The sequence below is a fragment of the Desmodus rotundus genome, chromosome 8 (genome assembly GCF_022682495.2).
Source record: "Desmodus rotundus isolate HL8 chromosome 8, HLdesRot8A.1, whole genome shotgun sequence".
Taxonomy (NCBI): Eukaryota; Metazoa; Chordata; class Mammalia; order Chiroptera; family Phyllostomidae; genus Desmodus; species Desmodus rotundus.
This window is the reverse complement of record NC_071394.1, coordinates 31,866,718-31,881,512: the sequence shown is the minus strand read 5'-3', so window position 1 is coordinate 31,881,512 and position 14,795 is coordinate 31,866,718. Positions and strand designations below refer to the sequence as shown.

The window sequence follows — 14,795 nt, the reverse complement described above, 5'->3', positions numbered from 1 at the left end:
TTAACCTGTTAAAATATTCACAGTATATTTTTTAATTTAAAAAAAACTTTATATGGACAAGAAAGTTGTCAAAATAAAGAGATTTACATTATATCCTTCACCCAGCCTCCACTAATATTAATATCTTACGTAACTGTAGTACAGTGATTACAATCAGGAAGTTAATATTGATGTAGTTTTATTAACTAATCTAAATAATCTTTGAAGCTCAAAAAATTTTTCACTCATCTATTTTTGTTTAGGATGTAGTCCAGGGTTGCACATTGCTTTTAGCTCTCACGTCTCCTTCAGTCTGTGACAGTTCCTCCATTGTTCTTTGTCTTTCCCGACCAACCCTAGCACTTTTGAAGAGTATCGGTAATTTACTGTGTCACTCAGTTGTATTTATCCGATACTTTCCTATGATTCAATGTAGTTTGAGAACACGTACCACAGAAATGAATCATATCAGTGAATCATATCAGAAGGTACTTATGTCAGTATGTCTCACTGCTGATGTTAATTTAACTTTGATCATATGGCTAAGGTGATATCTGCAGAGTTCACTGTATTTTGCCATTTATAATTAATAAATATCTTGGGGAGAGATACTTTGAGATTATGCAGAGATCCCACTTACTCTTTTGTCCTCTAATTTTAGCATCCATTGACACGTCTTGCCTGTAAAAAGTATTACTGTGATATTTGTGTGATTGTGATTTTCTGTTTCCATAATTTCTCCTATATTTGTCAATTTGGATTCTACTATAAAGAGGAGGTGTTCTTTTGCCCACACTGATTTATTTATTTAAATCAGTGTGGACTAGTGGATACTTACTTATTCCAGTGATTATAATCCATTACTATTTATTGTCTTGCTCAAATTGTTCCAGATTTGGCCATTGGGGGTCCCTTCAATTTGGCTCCTGTGTCCTTGGAGTATACCATTCACCACCATTTTTTGAGTACTTTTATATTTTCTATTTATAGTATTTTTGAACATTGTTGAGGGAAATTACATAAATTCCTAAAATTTCATTTTTTTTCTTTAGATTGCTTTGGGTGTGTTAGGTGGGCTAGCTGTTTTATCATCTCTTTTGAAGACAGCAGGGTGGAAGAGGCGCATTGGGAGCCCTGTGATTGATTTACAGGTATGGTCTCAGGAGTTTTTAAGTATATTTTTATCTCTGACTATTTAATATCTTTCTAACAGGAAAGAGCTAGTGGATGAGGAAAAAGTCTGCCTGCAGTTTCTCGGGGGTATATAACCAGAGAGGTTATGCCTGCCTCCTTTCCCTCCCATGTCGCTGTGCTCCAGTCTGTATTCCCACCTGCAGTGCTGTTCTTTTCTCACATCCTCACCCCGTTTGCCTTTTCCCCAGCCTTTCCATTTTTTGCCAATCTGGTGGTGTAACTAGCATACCATTGTTGATTTAATTTTTATTTCTCTGATTATTCTTCATATGCTTCATTAATCATTTGGGTTTTCCCTTTGGTGAACTGCCTGTTTATATCTGTTTCCCATTTTTCTATTAGATTCCCAATTTTTCTTGTTTATTTAAAGGTTTTTTTTTGTATTTTCTAAATATGAACCCCGTTTTGGTTTTTGATGCTGAAGTGTCATCTCATCTGTTATTTTATCTGTGTGCCTTTGCTTAACAGAAACTTATTTTTGATATTGTCACATCTGAATAATTCTTTATATCACTGTATATTATGTGCTTTTAGGGTCTTGGTTTAAAAAAGCCTTCCCTATGTAAAGCTTTAAAAAGTACCTGGAAGCTATCATTTAGAATGGAAGGGCAAATAAAGTGCTTCCCAGATAAGGTGAAGTTAAAGGAGTTCATCATCACCAAGCCCTTATTATATGAAATATTAAAGGGACTTATCTCAGAAAAAGATGATCAAAAATACGAACAGTAAAATGACAACAAACTCACAACTATCAACAACCAAACCTGAAAAAAACAAAAACAAATTAAGCAAACAACTAGAACAGGAACAGATTCACAGAAATGGAGATCACATACAGGGCTGTCAGCAGGGAGGGGAAGAATAGGGGAAAAGGTACAGGGAATAAGAAGCATATGTGGTAGGTACAGAATAGACAGGGAGAGGTTAAGAATAGTATGGGAAATGGAGAAGCCAAAGAACATATATGTATGACCCATGGACATGAACTAAGGTGGGGGAATGATGGTGGGGGGTAGGTACAGGGTGGAGGAGAATAAAGAGGAGAAAAAAATGGGACAACTGTAATAGCATAATCAATAAAATACATTTTTTAAAAAACATGAGAAAAGCAACAAAGTAACTTGTTTATGTTGGGATAGCTTCCTGACTCCAAAGCCAATATGCCAAGGAATCAGAGGATGGACCTTGATTTACCTTTTGGGATAGTCTAGAAAGTCTTCCCAGAGAAGTGGACTTAAAGCTGGTGTATCTGTGCATTCCGCAGATAGTCCCTGAGGGCCTGCTGTCTGAGTGCCAGGCACTCTGTCAGGTGCCAGGGCATGGGAGTATGTGATAGTGAGCAAAGACAGACGTGGCCTCTGCCCTCGGAGCTCACGAGTTTGCCAGAGAGAATAAAGGAAAAATATTTGATGCAACAGTACCCATCTCATTCCACAAAATATTTGAGATGAAAGAGTGTAGAGTGGCAAATGATTAAATGGCTGGAATTGGTAGATGAAGCTAAAAAAGTTGATTTTGGTTTAGGTTGTGAAGGACCTTGTAGGTCAGGAATTGATATTTTAATGAGGAGTCACTGAGGAAGAGAGACCCAATCCAAGTTACATTTTAGAAAGCTAACTGGTGGCAGTGTGGTGGCCAGATGGAGGAGAAGGGTTCCAAACTAGGACGAAATTAGGAAGCGGTTCTAACTTTCTTAGATGGTCAAAGATGAGAAGGGTTGAATAAGACAGGGGCTATTGGGAATGGACCAAAAGTTAAGGGCCCCAAAGGTGTCTAGAAGTGGCCACAGTTGTTTAAATGACGTATGTGTTTTGGGAGAAACTCCCAGAAACTCAGTTCTTCTCGCCAGTGCAATAAAAAATTACAGATCAGCGAGTCTATCAGCATGCAAGCAGGGTTTATGGGTGATCTGTTCTCATGGAAGAGAAAGGGCCTAGTTAAGGTGGGGGTGGGGGTGGGGGTAAAAGGCATAGGTTCAGGGCAAAGCAGGGAAGGGTGGCCAAAGGCTGGGGTGGCAGGCGCACACGTGGCAGGAGGCCAGATGGCCTGAGGCTGGGCTGCCAGAGTCAAGAGCACCAAGCCCAAGAGTCCTTTGTGCTGCGGACTTACACAGTTGGCGGGATGGGGTGAAAAAGTTACATACTGATTGACAGGTAAAGGTGCTGTCAGCTTTTGGTGGGGGAGGCTGGCATAAATACCCAAAGGTGTTAATGGGCTTCTTCCTTTGGGTGCTGTGGGCCCTTTCTGCCTTTCAGCCTTGGGATGAAAGCAGTTTCAAAGGCTCTTTCCCAGATAGTGGAGGCATAAATAGAATTGCAAGAGCTGCCCTCCTCCCGTGCTAGCATGGTGTTTCCTGTGGTGAGGGAACACCTGGCAATATTACCGGACCAGGCTCAGGACCGCTGAGTCAGTGGGTGGGACATGTCTCCCTCCTTCTCCCTGCCTTGGCTTGCTACCTGTCCTACCTAACACATGCATACATGAAACAAGGCTGCAGGCTTGAGAAACTGGTAGATAATGTTATTAAAAGTGATCATATAAATATATTGAGTCTGTAACAGTTATACTCTTCTTAAATTGCAGACAGTTATGAAATTCTTGGTATACTATGCTGGTGATCTGGCCGATGTATTTCTTATCATCACTGTGGGAACAGGCCTTTATTGGCTTATTTTCTTCAAAGTAAGTGAGTTTCTGCATTTAACCTGAATGTCAATGCCTGAATAGCTGGTAAGTGCTCTTTATAAAGGAGCTATATTTATTTGGGGATCTTTCTGATTAAGAGTATCCAGGCAAGTGCTGAACTCACCATTCCTTGAATATGCATGTTTGTTGAAAGCATTACCACCTTCCTCTTTTATGCTTTCTTTGGGCTATAAATGCTGCTTAGTAAAACCCTTTGATGGTTGTAGTTAATGGTGTATCTTTGTCATAGGCTCAGAAGTCTGTCTCTGTTTTGCTACCAATGCCAGCTCAGGAGGAACGTTTTGTTACTTATGTGGGATGTGCTTTTGCTCTGAAGGTAGGTTTCAAAGGACAGGTTAAAACATTTAGAAGGTCTGCTAATAAACTTGTAAGTCTTTACAATTAAAGTACTTTCAAAATCTTTGGTGTAGAATTTAGTTTGATTCTGAAAGAAAACATGAACTACTCCATTTTATATAGGAAGTCTACTTTTATGTATAATAGCTCATTCTGAAAATCTGGCTTCAGTAATTTTTCCCAAGAAACCATAAATATGTTTGAATTAACATGAGTTATAGCTAATTTGAGAAAAATAGTATTTCATTATATGACTTTCTTCTTTGAAGTCATATAAAGATGCATTCACAGCAGGGACAAAATGCCTTCAGGCATGAATTCTGTCTCTGTTAATTGAGAGTAAAAGGTACTGAAATCTTAGAATTTGTTTTCCGTCTCCATATTTCTTTCCTCATCTTCGTTGTTTGTCAGTGTACGGAAAGCTCTTCATATGCCTCTGTGGCAGATCCGATCCCATTGTATTGTGGTTATCAACTGCTTTTCCCACTGATCTGCGAGCTCCTTGAAGAGAGGAGTCATCCCATCCTTAGATTTTTATCCTTTGTTTAATTAATAATGTGTCTACTGGAGAGAATGCCTCAGTCTAAACGTATTTCTTCTATAAATGAAAAATATGTGTTTCAACAGCACATTTTTTTAAATCAGAAATTTCAATACCAGAAATAAAGATACTGTGAAAGCATCGTAAAATTTAATTAGAACAAGTAAGTTACAGTGGAAAATATCTTTACTTATAAAAAGAAGTCAGGTGATCTAGAAAACAAAGTATATTTTTGGAAACCTTGGGAAAGAGAGTAAATTATTCAGGGCCCTTCTATGTGGAGGGGTCAGTATATCTCCTTTTTTCATGCTCTTATTGCAAAGAAAGATAGAAGGGAAGGTGAAGCATTGTGTGTATAAAAATTCTGTGAATTTGGTGATTCCGTGTTATTTGATGAGCACCTAGTGATTTTAGTGATATAAATTTCTCACTTGTGAAAATTATATATTTTTATCATTGCGGTATATTTATTTTTAAATAATTAGTATTGGCTTCATAGGCAGGCTTAATGTGGATGCTTTTAGGTGTTTTGTTTGTCATTGTCAGGCTCTGCAATTCTTGCATAAGCTCATATCCCAGATTACCATTGATATATTCTTTATCGATTGGGAGCGACCTAAAGGAAAGGTTCTTAAAGCTGTTGAAGGTAACTGAAATAACCATTTGCACCAGAATTCTTTTGCTACCCTTGCAGAGCAAAGAAGATGAAACCCCTTTACTCATTTTATCTCCCTACCCAGGTGAGGGTGGCATACGGAGTGCTACCGTTCCCGTAAGCATATGGAGAACGTATTTTGTAGCAAATGAATGGAATGAAATTCAGACTGTGAGAAAAATTAATCCACTCTTTCAAGTTCTTACTGTCCTCTTCTTTCTGGAGGTATAAACTATTTGACATAATTGTATGCAATTTATGAGTACCTCGTAGATTTTTTTTGTGGGGGGGGGATGGTTATTGGTATAAGATGATTTCTTTCTTTTTTTTTTTAATTTAATTGTTGTTCAGTGATTATAAATGTTAATTGAATTTAATTCCGGCTAAGTTTTCATGTCAGCAGAAGAGTTTTTGTAAAGGTTGTAATATTGTTCAAGTCATTAAAAAAGGAGTGGCTTTTGAAAAGTCACGGTAAAATCCACAGAACGTGACATTTACCATCTTAACCATTTTTCAGTATACAGTTCAATAATGCTATGTAAATTCACATTGTTGTGCAAACTATTCTAGAACTCTCTTTGTCTTGCAAAATTGAAACTCTGTACCCATTTAAACAACTTCCCCTTCTCCCCTCTCCCCAGCCCCTGAACACCACCACTCTATTTTCTGTCTCTTTGAATTTGATTACTCTACCTAGGTAAGCAGTGGGTTCTAAACCATTGGTTTGTAGTGAAACTCCCTGTGAAAGCTTTTGCAAAATACCTATGTCTCGCCTCATCCCCTAGAGATTACGTCTGATTCAGTAGCTCTGAGGGAAGCGCAAGTATCTTCCTTGAAAAAGCCCCCTCGCTCTATGATTCCTATTTGCACTCGCGTATTGGAACCGCTATTATAAGGTTGAAGTTTTCCAACAAGTTATATGGAACACCTACTATGAACAGTGTTCTGTGTTAAGAGTGGAACAAGACACAATAAGTAAATGATCTTTATAGTTATTTCATGGGTCTGGTTGGAATTATAAAGGTAGTATTCAGTACTGTATATGGGACTGAAATATGGAAATGGTTTATATGAATAATAGGTTTTCTCAGGAATTATTAACTCTTATGTCTATCTGTCTGCCTGCCTTCCTTTTGCCTTCTTTTCCTCCTTTCTTCCTTTCCTTCTTTCAAGCAAGGAGAATATGTGTGTCTCTAGGACATATGAACAACATCTCAAAATTTTATTTATAGTATTTTTTAAAGCTTTAAAAAGCATTACATGACAAGGAAGTTTATATTCAAGTAAGTTTGGAAAACAATGTGTTTAATAAAGTCATGTAGATTTCTTTACCATAAAAATTCTTGCAAGTGCCTAACATATGTTAAAGTCTAATGAAATGTTGGTTTTTCAATGGTAGTTTACTGAAGAAAATTTTATTCTTGTAACAGAAATTTTGAGCTTTGTCAGTGTATATGATAATAAGGTAGTATTTGGCCCTTAATCATATTAAAAGAATACCAAATGAAATAACTAAATATTTGGTTTTAAGTGCTTTGTAATTAAAAATACTGGATGATTGTTTTATCTAGATTTTCTACTGTTTGTATGAACTTAAATGTTTTCATTTTTTTAAGGTAAGGAGTAGGGAGCGGTATCTTATTTTCATACTAGACAGGTTTTCTTCATTCATGTCTGTTTAAATTATTATTTTTCCTTTTAATTCTAGGTTGTGGGATTCAAGAACTTAGCGTTGATGGACCCATCCTCTAGTCTTTCCAGAGACCCCCTTGGCTACATAGCTCCTTACAGCCGCATTTTGAGATACGCAGTGTGCACTGCTCTTTGGCTAGTGATCGGAATAATACAGGTAATGAAATTGGACTTAAGCAACATTGCCTCTCTATATTTATAATTGTTTATTTAATAATTACCCTCAAACATCGACCACATTCCAATTTCTGTCAGTAAGAGCAACAATAATGATAGCTAATTCTTACATAATGTTATAATCCAGGCACTGTTAATTGCCTTGTCCATATTAACTTTCTTAACCTTTCCTTCCTTCCTTTCTTCCTTCCCTTCCTTCCCTCTCTTCCCTCTCTTCCTTATGCTATTACAATTATCCCAGTTTTTCCGCCTTTGCCCCTCTCCACCCAGCACCACCTACTCCCTCCGACGATGCCCCCTCCTTCGTTCTTGTCCACAGGTCATGCATGTAAGTTTTTTGGCAACTCCCTTTCCTACACTTGCTCTTATAACAATCAGTGTAACAATCTTTGTAGCCTTCAGAGATAGGTTCTGTTGGTAGCCCCATTTTACAGATGAGGACCCTGAGGCCCAGAGAGGTTAAATAGCTGCCTGTGGTGATACAATTTAGAGATTTGGCAGAACTGCAGTTGGAACCCGAGCAATCCAATTTCAGAGTCTTATCAACAGTGGGGCTCTGGAGTCTACAGTTTTCTGGTCATGTGATGGACTCCTTGTTCAGTTTGTATATAACTACAGGGTGGTTAATTTACCTTTAGTATTTTTCTTTGACGTATAACTTATTATTAATATTTATTTCTCACTCAAATTGCCAATACTCCTTGTAAAATTTTCTTTGAAACATTAAAATAGCTGAAACTAAAAATAGCAAATCTTCCCAGCCTCAAGTCCCGTGGCTGTAGCGGAGGATTTTTGTCTGTGCTGACTTCCCTTATTATTTTAAAGCTTTAAAAGAAAAAGTGTGAAAGAAAAGGAAGAAGCAGCAACTAACATACTTTCATATCTGCGCATCTTTCCCTTGCTTCCAGACATTCCCATGAATGGAAAGAGCCTTTTTGTTTGATTAAAAATTTCTTTAACTTTTAAATAAGCAAATTAAGATGGAAGTTCTGGAAGACTAGGCTAAACTTCCTATAACCTGGGAAACAATGTCTGCCTTAAAAAGCCTATTTTTAAAGATCTTCTGGGATGGAAATCCCAGAGTGCCTGTGACCTAAGGCATTCTGTGACCTAAGAATAGAATCTTTAAATTTGTATTTATTTAAATTGGTAGGACTTGTTAAAACAGGGCTAGCTTTGAACCTACAGCTAGACCTGGTGAGGTATGATAGTTTGACAGTCAGAAAAGGAAAAGAAACAGATTAGAATTTGATTTAAGATAGGATCAGGAGCATGGAGGTTTGACATTTATCATCAGTATAATAGAAAATATTTTGTTTTGTACATTTACCAGTATACGTTTTTGTGAATAAACCAGATTCATCTGGATGCAGATAATTTAAAGGGATGATATCTGAAGCTTTTCATACTTGGCTGAGTATGATAAAAATAAATAACTAAAATAATAGTGTCTAAAACAAAAGTGAACTGTATCTCTCCTGAGAAAGGAGAGCAGAGGTGGGCAGTGCAGGTGGGTGGCTGATCTCAGACCCGGAAGCTGGTTGTTCTCTGCCTCTCAGGACTTCGTCTCTAAGGTCACCCCATGGTCCATAATGGCTGCTGGAGTTGCAGGTGCAGGCCGGTGGGGACCCAGGGGAAAAGAGCTCACCCTGTCCACTTGTAAGAGCCTTTTCAGAAGTGCCTTTCAGCACCTCCTTGGCCAGATCTTAGTCACATGGCCACACCTCACTTTGAGTGAGCAGAAGAAGGGGTCTGTCGCTAAGGAGAAAGGGAGAGGGATTGTTGGGGCAGCAGCCAGAGTCTCAGGCACTAACCTCCTTTATTTCTCACTCTGCTCTCGTTCTGATAGGAAGGTATTTCCGTGGCCACTTTTTGAGATTATCAGTGTTTATTCCTCGTGGATCCTAAAGAGTCCCCTTAACAACCTGAGAATTCCATAAATTCGTCTGTACAACTTTCCTTCACTCTGATCATGTTAGGCTTCATTGTTCACTCCTTTATTTCCCTAACTCAGCTTCTTCAACTTTTAAGTGGTACCCTTTAATTTTTAAACTTTAAATGTTGCTGTTTTTCATGGCCTTTAAAGAGGCTTAAAAAATATGTACATAGAGTGTTTTAAGTGTACACAGAGGAAAATGTTTTCAGTAATCAGCTGCTGTTTCGTTTTATTTATTCATTCACATATTTGGGTACATATCATGTACTAGATACTGTGCTGAGCTCAAGGATATGCTGTAACATGAACATGTTATAAATTGTGACAAGCGCTATGAAAGGCATCAGCAGGGAGGGGAGACCTCAAAAGAAGATAAGGGGAGTGGAAGTTAGGAATGGGGGACTGCCGAGTCAGCAGGGACAGCTTCAGATTGGGTGGTTAGGCGATGTTATCTTTCTCTGAAGCCCATTGAAGGATTACAGTGTAAACTTCTCTGACTTATACAGCTTCCCTTTGTATATTGTTATTAAATCTAGAAAACACTTGAAACTATTCTGTTTGAATATTTGAAACATTATCTATAGTTGAAATAGATCTCTTCATACATGCTTTTTATGTGCGAATGTGTCAGAGATTAATTTGCAAACAGCAACTTTTCTAATGGCTTTTGGAATTTAGGAATGGCCAGAATTTAAGAACAAGACATAGATCTGGTCATTAATACACTGGTTTATCCTAAATTTTAAAAGCACCTTTTTTTCTTCCCTCATGTCTGTCCTATCTTGTTTTAATGATACAGAAAAAGTTTTTAAAATTCCGAATACACTCCATCAATGAATCATAGATAACACAGTTCTGAAACCTTCCTTCCTTTGACAGAAGAATCAGAAATGATAAGTAGCATTTTATCCCATAGGACCCATTATAGGCCACTGTGTTCTTGGTGAGAACTTCTTTTGTCTTAAGATACTACATTGTGGCTATAAAAGAAAATTAAATCCTAAAAGCTAATAAGCATGAACTTGACTTAATGTTTCAGATCGTGTTCTTTGCTGTCTTTTATGAGAGATTTATAGAAGATAAAATTCGACAGTTTGTTGATTTATGCTGTATGAGCAACGTAAGTACTTTCTGACTTTAGCTTGCAAATGTTATTTTTCCCTTTTTAAAGGTCATGAGTACATTAAGAGAGGCTCTAAAAGTGATTTGGTATAATTGGATTTTTAGGCTAATTTGCACTGGCTGTTAATTTCAGAAATAGTTATAATGAGCTACAAGTTAATATTTACTGTCTTAGTTTTTTTCTTTTTTATTAGCAGTTTCTTAATTATGAATTCCTTATGCCACAAAATAGTTCACACAGCTGAGAAAAGCTTTCACATATAAATCCTATTTGTCCCTTTCTTGAGAAATATCTTCTAACTCTTTTCCATCTACTTTTTAAACAATAACCTCATTATCCTTTATTACCTTATTCTTTTTATGTATTTTCCAAGAATTCAACCCTCATTATTTTGAAAGCAAGCAATGTTAAGAAAAAGTTAATTTTTATTGTTTTGCAGATGAATTGCTAATTGCTCCTTATTTTTCTCCTTTTATAGATATCAGTGTTTCTGTTATCCCACAGATGTTTTGGATATTACATTCATGGTAGGTCAGTACATGGGCATGCAGATACTAACATGGAAGAAATGAACATGAACCTTAAAAGAGAAGCGGTATGAATGTATTTTACATCTTTTTGTTTCTAAGTTGAAAGATAGGTTCTCTTTTCTTAATCTAGAATTTGTAGTAATATTTTTATTTTACATAATCAAATGCACATATTTTAAAAACAGTAATGGTGTTTGGTGTAACCACATACAGTCACAGAAGTGTATTGTTGTAATGGGATTCTCTAGTGTATGGATATTGGGGGAGTTCTCTCTTTTTTTTTTTAGCTGAATTTATTGGGGTGACATTGGTTTGCAAAACTATAAAGGTTTCAAGTGTACACCCAATAAAACATCATCTGCACACTGTATCATGTGCCCATTGCCCCAAACAAAGCTCTTTCTGTCCCCATTCCCCCACCCGCTTTGCCCACCTCCACCTAGCCCCTACCCTCCTTCCCTCTGGCCATCACCACACTGATGTCTGTGTCTCTCTGTTATGTATGTATATTTTTTGGCTAATCCCTTTATTTTTTTCATCTGGTCCCCCAAACTCCTTCCCCCTTGACAGCTGTCACCGTTCCATGATTCCAGGCCTCTGTTTCTATTTTGTTCATCAGTTTATTTCGTTCGTTATATTCTTAAATGAGACCATATGGTATTTGTCATTTCTCTGACTGGCTTGTTTCACTTAACATAATAATCTCAAAGTCCATCTATGGTGTTGCAAAGTTAATTCCTTCTTTTTTATGGCCACATAGTATTCCATTTTGTAAATGTACCACAGCTTTATTTATTCTCTCGTCTACTGATGGGCACTTAGGCCATTTCTAGATCTTGTAAATATGCTACAATGAACATAAGGGTGAATATATTCTTTCAAGTTAGTGTTTTGGGTTTCTTGGGATATATTCCCAGAAGTGGAATCTCTGGGTCAAAAGGCAGTTCCATTTTTAATTTTTTGAGTAAACTCCATACTGTTTTCCACAGTGGCTACAGCAATCTGCATTTCCACCAACAGTGTACAAGGGTTCCCTTTGTTCCAAATCCTCACCAACACTTGCTGTTTATTGATTTATTGATGATAGCCATTCTGGCAGGTGTGAGGTGATCTCTCATTGTGGTTTTAATTTGCATCTCCCTGATGATTAGTGACATTGAGCATCCTTTCATGTGTCTGTTGGCCATCTGTATATCCTCTTTGGAATCTGCCTTTTCAGGTCCTTTGCCTACTTTTTAATTGGATTACTTGTCTTCCTGGTGGTGTTGAATTCTATAAGTTCCTTATATATTTTGGAAATTAACCCCCTATCAGATGTATCACTGGCAAATAGGTTCTCCCATTTAGTGGGTCCCTTTTCATTTTGTTGATGGTTTCTGTTGCTGTGCAAAAGTTTGTTAGTTTAATGTAGTTCCATTTATTTTTTCCTTTGTTTCACTTGCCCAAGTAGATATATCAGCAAAATACTGCTATGAGAGGTGTCTTGAGATTTTACTGCCTATGTTTTCTCTAGGATTTTTAGGGTTTCATAAAAACCATAAAAAGACATAATAGTCTTTCATAAAAGACTTAGGCTTTTATGCACTTTGAGTTTAATCCGGTATATGGTGTAAATTAATGATCTAGGTTTTGGGGTTTTTTTTTTTATGTGCTTGTCCAATTTTCCCATCACTATTTATTGAAGAGACTGCCTTTACTCCATTGTATACTCTTGCCTCCTTTGTCAAATATCATGGGTTTGTTTCTGGGCTCTTTTCTGTTCCATTGATCTATCTGCCTGTTCTTATGCCAGTACCAGGCTGTTTTGATCACAGTGGCCTTGTAGTATAGTTTGATATCAAGTATCATGATACCTCCAACTTTGATCTTTCTCAAGATTGCTGAAGCTATTTGGGGTCTTTTTTGGTTCTATATAAATTTTTGGAATATTTGTTCTAGATCTGCGAAATACACCATTGGTATTTTAATAGGAATTGTGTTGAATCTATAGATTGCTTTGGGTAGTATGGACATTTTAATGATATTAATTCTTCCAATCCATGAACATAGTATATGTGTCCACTTATTTGTATCTTCCTCAATTTCTTTCTTCAGTAACCTATAGTTTTCTGAGTACAGGTCTTACTTTCTTGGTTAAATTTATTCCTAGGTACATTATTTTTGTTATTGTTGCTGAAATAGTAAATAGGATTGTTTTCTTCATATCCCCTTCTGATAGTTTATTATTGGTGTGTAAAAATGCCACCAATTTCTGAATATTAATTTTTGTATCCTGCTATTTTGCCAAATTCATTTATTAAATCTATAGTTTCTTGGTGGAGTCTTTAGGGTTTTCAATGTACATTATCATGTCATCTGTGAATGACAGTTTTACTTCCTTCTAATTTGGATGACTTTTATTTCTTCTTCTCTGAGTGCTGTGGCTAGGATTTCCAGTACTATGTTGAATAAGAGTGGTGAAAGTGAACATTGCTGTCTTATTCCTGATCTTACGGGAAACACATTTAGTTTTTGCCCGTTAAGGCCGATGTTGGCTATAAGTTTGTCACATATGGCCGTATGTTAGGTGTGTTCCCTCTATTCCCACTTTGCTGAGAATTTTTATTAGATACGGGTGCTGGATTTTGTCAAATGCTTTTTCTGCATCTATTGATATGATCATGTGATATTTAGCCTTCATTTTGATATATCATGTTTATTGATTTGTCAGTATTATACCAAATTTGCGTCCTGGGATTTCTTCTAGGATCATAGTGTATGACCTTTTTAATGCATTGCTGAATTCACTTTGCTAATACATTTGTTGAGGATTTTGGTATCTATGTTTGCCAGGGTTATTGGCCTATCATTTTCCTTCTTTGTAGTATCTTTACCTTATTTTAGAGTTAAGATAATACTGGCCTTATAAAAAGAGCTTGGAAGTCTTCCCTCCTCTTAAATTTTTTGCATAGTGTGAAGAGGATAGGTGTTAGTTCTTTGAATGTTTGGTAAAATTCTCCAGTGAAGCCATCTGGTCCAGGACTTTTGTTTGCTGAGAGGTTTTTTTTTCTTTTTTGCCTCAGTTTCATTCGTTGTAATCAGTGTGTTCAAGTTTTCTGATTCTTCCTGATTCAGTTTTGGAAGATTGTATGTTTCTAGGAATTTATCCATTTTGCTCAGGTTGTCCAGCTTGTTTACATATAATTGTTCATAGTATCTTCTTACAATTCTATGTGTTTTTGTGATGTTCATTGTTACTTCTCTTTCATTACTAATTATTTATTTGAGTCCTCTCTTTTTCTTGATGAGTCTGATTGAAGGTTTATCAATCTTATTTATCTTTTCAAAGAACCAACTTGGTTTCATTGAGATTTGTGTGTTTTTTAGTCTCTATGTCATTTATTTCCATTCTGATCTCTATTATTTCCTTCTTTCTACTTACTGTGGTATTGTTTGTTGTTCTTTTTCTGGTTCTTTTAGGTGTAGGGTTAGATTGGCTATTTAGCACTTTCTTGCCTCTTGAGGCAATGCTGTGAACTTCGTCTTGGTGGTTTAGGTGCGTCCCATAGATTTTCAGTTGTTGTGTATTCATTTTCATTTGTTTCCAGGTAGTTTTTTATTTCTTCTTTGATCTCATAATTAACCCATTCATTGTTGAATAACATGCTATTTAGCCTCCATATGTTTGAATGATTTTCATTTTTTTTGTTGTAGTTGATTTCTAGTTTCATATCATTGTGTCAGAAAGGATGCTTCATATGATTTCAGTCTTCTAGAATTCGTTAAGACTTATTTTGTGTCCTAACATGTGATGTGGTGTGTCTTTGAGAATGTTTCGTGTGCACTTGAGAAGAATGTATATTCTGCTGTTTTGGAATCCAATGTCCTATAAATACCAATTAATTCTATCCAACCCAATCCAGTGTGTTGTTTAAGGTCACTGTTGC

General features: G+C 36.6%; 1 protein-coding gene across 2 annotated transcripts in view; it reads left to right on the top strand.

Annotated features, from left to right (window-relative positions):
* TMEM67 (transmembrane protein 67) overlaps positions 1–14,795 on the top strand; it is a 55,128-nt gene that overhangs the window by 28,959 nt on the left and 11,374 nt on the right. For both annotated transcript variants that reach the window (XM_045181657.2, XM_024572312.3), the window contains exons 16-23: positions 1,032–1,130; positions 3,757–3,855; positions 4,109–4,195; positions 5,303–5,402; positions 5,497–5,636; positions 7,120–7,260; positions 10,256–10,336; positions 10,818–10,934. In XM_045181657.2, the coding sequence (XP_045037592.2) occupies positions 1,032–1,130; positions 3,757–3,855; positions 4,109–4,195; positions 5,303–5,402; positions 5,497–5,636; positions 7,120–7,260; positions 10,256–10,336; positions 10,818–10,934 (864 nt within the window). The remainder of the gene's footprint in view (positions 1–1,031; positions 1,131–3,756; positions 3,856–4,108; positions 4,196–5,302; positions 5,403–5,496; positions 5,637–7,119; positions 7,261–10,255; positions 10,337–10,817; positions 10,935–14,795) is intronic.